This window comes from Carya illinoinensis, chromosome 8 (genome assembly GCF_018687715.1).
Source record: "Carya illinoinensis cultivar Pawnee chromosome 8, C.illinoinensisPawnee_v1, whole genome shotgun sequence".
Classification (NCBI taxonomy): Eukaryota; Viridiplantae; Streptophyta; class Magnoliopsida; order Fagales; family Juglandaceae; genus Carya; species Carya illinoinensis.
Genome location: NC_056759.1, coordinates 6,810,257 through 6,815,302, shown reverse-complemented (window position 1 = coordinate 6,815,302; position 5,046 = coordinate 6,810,257). Strand labels below are relative to the sequence as shown.

General features: G+C 37.3%; 1 protein-coding gene across 1 annotated transcript; it reads left to right on the top strand.

The window, feature by feature from the left end:
• The first annotated feature begins 2,473 nt into the window (after positions 1 to 2,473).
• LOC122318119 (protein EXPRESSION OF TERPENOIDS 1-like) lies at positions 2,474 to 4,579 on the top strand. The gene is made up of 2 exons (XM_043135259.1): positions 2,474 to 3,597; positions 4,013 to 4,579. Exons 1-2 carry the CDS (start codon positions 2,994 to 2,996, stop codon positions 4,378 to 4,380), a joined length of 972 nt encoding a protein of 323 aa, XP_042991193.1. The 5' UTR covers positions 2,474 to 2,993; the 3' UTR covers positions 4,381 to 4,579.
• Positions 4,580 to 5,046: the final 467 nt, after the last annotated feature.

The following is a 5,046-nucleotide window of genomic DNA, read 5'->3' as shown; positions in this document are numbered from 1 at the left end:
AAAACCTTTTCGCTCTCTCTATTTCTCTCATTTTGGTTGCCTCCCACAATTGTCAGTTGTCTTTCACCACCAGCTGCCGCGCTGCTTGTCTCTTCCATTTCTGTATTGATCTGAGGATTTTCTCTTGTTTAAATCTACACGGATTAAATTTTGTTTTTGGATTTGTTTCCTCTCATGTACGAGTGTGATTTATTTAGTGAATTTGTAAAAATTTGAAGGGATTGTGTTTGGATCTATCTTGCTTTTGTCTATATGGTTATCATTTTTTTGCTTGATTTGAGGATTTTTCTTTTCTCTTGATTAGATTTACATGGATTACATTTTGTTTTTAGATTTGTTTCCTCTCGTATACATGAGTGTGATTTATTTAGTGGATTTGTAGAAATTTGAATAGATTGTGTTTAGATTTGCCTTACTTTCATATAGTGGGTATCATTTATTTGCTAAACTGTACAAATTCAAACGCAATCTGTGTCTGTTTGATTTTGGTCTCGCGCATATGAGTATGATGTAGTGAATTATTTTGACCACCAAAATGTTTGCGTGGAAAAGTGAGGATAGAAAAAGTAATTTTTTCATAAAAGTAGAGGCAAGAAAGGAATAAAATTTTATTTGAAAACAGATTATTCACCTTATTAATTTGTAGATTTATTTTAATCTCTCTATGACTATAATAATTATTTTAATATATGTGATTTGAAAACGGATTGCAACCACTTGGACCTTATAGATAGTTATTTGGTTACATTTATTTAATTAATGTAACGTCACTAACGTGTTACTTTTGAGGACGGTGAGAGTCAAAAATTCATTAGGAAAACGTTTGAAATAATTGGTCAATAATCTCTAAACACCAACGCAAAAAGCCGAATAACATGCACGGGTTGGAGAATGGCTGGCACTTCTGTCAGGCCAAGACATGACATCTCGCAGTTGGCGTTTGACCTCTAAATGAATAATCCCACATTTCTTTCTTTCTTTCCTTTTTTGTCTCTTTTTTCTCACAATCTTATTAATCATTTGAAAGAAAGAAATGAATATAAAAAAACACTATTTTAGCCACAAATGTCAATGACGAAATGATCACACGAAGAATTTGGTGTAGACTTACGAGGAAAAAACACACGAGCAAGAGACACTTAAACCCTCCCGAAAAAAAAAAAAAAAAAAAAAAACCCCTCATGATTTGGTTTAAAACTTGGTTAGACTTTCAAGTCAAAGTTTCTAAAATATCTTTGTTAGAATTTTAAACATAAATTACGTGTATAATGCATTATGTAGTATTTTATCATATTATTTTTAAACAAAGTTAATGATTGAGAATCTTATTTGTAAATTCTTGTTAAATGTATTTATTGAACGAGTTATTATTTTTCTTAAGTCGGTATGTAAATATACTATTTATATCACTTTTAAATTAAATTATGTTATTTTAATATTTTATTAATTATATTATCCACACTAACTTATAAATAAAATTGTTCTCAATAAAATATCTCGAATTGCATATAGTAAAGCATGAATAGGATATTAGCTTATTTAGAATTGAGAAATTTGTTTTTCTTTAATTAGTAATGAATCTCGGGGGCCAAATGATAAAATTGACTAATTTTTTGAAATATGGACTCATATGTATTAAAAAATACAAGACTTGAGCCATGCAAGTAGAAATTATTGTCCTTTATTAGAAATTTTAAGGCACACTAATTGTAACATTAACTATTTTTTAAGAGTATGAGTCTATATGTGAACTTGACACTCCACATATAAGATTTGACTTATGAGAAAGGATTTAGATTTTAAATTTGTATAGAGCGAGTTGTAAATATATTTAATTTTACATAAAAGTCTTACACTATATACTTATATTTAATGAACATATGATTTATTATTTTTATTATTCTATCTTCATATTTAAATATGTATATATTTAAACATAAAAATAAAAATAATAAATTATACAAAATTATGTATTGTGAGGTTTGGCAAAATCATTTTTCTTTTAAAATACATTTATCGCTAGTCTTAAAATTCAACATTTATGATCGAAGGGGGGTCACTAGACTCACTACCGTGAGTTGTAATCCCGGTCACCACCACGACTTTTAAAAATAGTTGACATGTGTCAGAGTATTATACAGCTTTCACGGGCACTTTGTAGGGGAGTTGCCGTGAGGTTATCAGTGCTTGCTCTCGTGGTAGATCGCTTTTGTGCATTAAAAAATGGGAAATAGCGGGGACGGGCAGAAAAAGTACTAGCGGGTTTTCCGGTACCAGGACGAATAAGGAAAAGCGGACTCCTTGACACGTGGATATATGGTGACCATCCGATACTCCTACAACGACTGAGATTCAATGATTTTTTTTTTCTTTTTTAGAATATCGGATGAAAATGGAAGTAAACTGTAGAGAACTGTAGAGAAATGTCCAGTGAAAGTTTTTTTTCCTCTCTCTCACCAACGCACGGCCAAAAATCTAAACTCAGTTGTATGAGAGAGAGAGAGAGAGAGAGAGTTGGTTGTCATAAATTGAATGAGGTTAGTGTTTAAGTAGCAGAGTGGGGTGCAGTTGCCATGGCGGCGTTGCAGAGCTCTAATTCCGTGCCATTATTATTGCTTCGGACGACAGAATAAGAGAATTGGAGCTCTGAGTGAACCAAGAAATCCTCTTTCTTCCCATGTCTCTTACCCTTAAAAAATTCCGTATCTTTGCCCACAAAAGCTGCAAAACCCCAACAACGAAAATCACATGCTCTCTAAGTCAGAGTAGTCTGAAACACAAACCAGGTCAAAACTGTAACCAACGCTCTCCGACTCGCTGTCTCTTTAAACTCAACACCAAGGTTGTTTACAATTCCAACCCTCAAGTTCCCGAAAATCACGATCTGTCTTCGAAGATTTGGTTATTACTTGGTGACAACAACGTTCTGCTATGGATTTTTGGTCAGAACTGAGGTCTTCTGTTGTCGTCGTCTCGGGTATTGGGTGCAAAAAATGGCTGGGTTTTTCTATCTAGGTGGACGAGAAGGCCAGCAAAACAAACAAGAGGAGGAAGAAGAAGATAAGCAAGAGCGGAACCTGTTTTTGTACAGAAACGAGGAGATCTGCAACAAAGGGTTTGAGTTATGGCCACAGTACTATTCGCAGCAGCAAAACTTGAGCAACTACTACTCGTTTGGAGTGGGTCCTAGTCGAAGAAACCCCAGCAGCGTCTCTGATAATCATGAGCCGTCGAGATCCGGATTTACGTTGATAAGTCAGGCCGGAGGACTAGGAGGAGGCATGAATTGCCAAGACTGTGGAAACCAAGCCAAGAAAGACTGTTCCCATCTCAGATGCAGGACATGTTGCAAAAGCCGAGGGTTTCAGTGCCAAACCCACGTAAAGAGCACTTGGGTTCCTGCCGCTAAAAGGCGCGAGCGGCTACAACAGCTCGCAGCTTTACAACAACAGATACAGCCACATGACCAACAACAGCAAGATCAACATCAAGAACAACAGCAACAGCTTCGAGGAGACAATCCCAAAAGGCAGCAGAGAGACAAGCAATTAGGAGCGGCCCCTCTTGCTTGCACCCGTATACCCAACACCACGTCAGGTAAAGTTGTAGTTTACGGACAAACAAAAGGGGGAAAGAAAACCCCACGATTGGAATTTTAGCCTAAAGATCTGCCGGGGAAAGGACCTATAAAGAATTTTCAGAAAACTGTGAGATGCTAGAGAACGTTTTGCGGTGATCTCGACGAGTTTCTCTGGACAAATACCCAGAACCCCGTACCCAACAAATCCATATCGTTTGCGTGTGAGAAAGTCCACCTCCATGGTCAATCTCACCCACTCACCTGCTTTTGATCTTTCTCTTTCAAAGTGTTTTTTCCATTTCCATTTTTACCACTGTTTGTTAGTAAAACTGAAGAAAAGTTCCATTAAACTACTTCCCTTTCTTCCTTACTTCATATTTTAGAATTCTTTTTTCTCCTTCGTTTGGACTGATCTTTCTTGGAGTTGACTAGGGTTGGAACTGGGACAATTTCCAGCTGAGGTGAACTCTCCAGCGGTCTTTCGCTGTGTAAGAGTAAGCGCGATGGAAGATCCGGATGAGCAGTACGCGTATCAAACAGCTGTAAACATTGGAGGACATGTTTTCAAGGGAATTCTCTACGATCAAGGCCGCGACGATCGTTACACCCCAGGCGGGGAGAGCTCCTCAGGCGGCGATGGAGGCGGAGCTCAACATCTTAATCTCATTATGGGAGCCCCCACCTCCACGACAGCAACCACTAGTAACCCATCTGCTACGTTGCTTGATCCTTCACTATATCCAGCTTCGCTCAATGCTTTCATGGCTGGTACGCAATTCTTCCCTCCCCCCAGATCGTAGAAACCTCTTTAAGATAGTCTCAAATCTGTCACTCTTTTTAGAGTTGTTCTCGTTAAGTTTTAAAGTATTACTTTGTAAAACCCACCACTGAAGTAACTAGAAGTCACAGGAATTAGAAACAATCGAGGATGATGATGATATGGGGGCTGCTTGATTTTGTTCGATTTTCAATTCAGATTTCCTGGTTATTTTGATCTTATCGATGGCCCATTTTAAATTACAGTAGTACATTTGTTCTCTGTGGTAGCATGTGGATGTGTGCGTGCTATAATGTTTATTATTTAGTTTCTTTGTAGTGTTTTTTTTTTTCTAATCTGGGTTGATATTCAATACGCTTTCTGGTTGGCGTTGCACTCGAAGTCACTTTTTCCAGTTTATCCGTTTGCTTGCCGGATGCAAATGGGACGTTTAGCTTCCGTGTTAGGTTAAGCAAAGAATTTAAAAAGCCATGATCTTTAGCCTTTACATGTCTTTTACACGATTAATTCTGGAACAAACGGAAAGAAGCTAGAGCATGGGTGACCCGGATTTGTTGTCATGCATTGGTGATTAGCAAGCTGCCACTGCAGTCCAAAAAGCCAACCCTTGAACACCTTCTCCTAGGTCTCCCTGCTCCCTGCACAAATTCACTAACTATTTATATAAGCAGATATCAGAAATTACTTT

What these genes read in the sequence shown, in the direction of transcription:
- LOC122318119 (XM_043135259.1), top strand. Translation starts at nt 2,994, where the DNA reads ATGGCTGGGTTTTTCTATCTAGGTGGACGAGAAGGCCAGCAAAACAAA. An exon ending in TATACCCAACACCACGTCAG is followed by an intron (nt 3,598 to 4,012) that starts GTAAAGTTGTAG and finishes GGAGTTGACTAG; the next exon opens with GGTTGGAACTGGGACAATTT.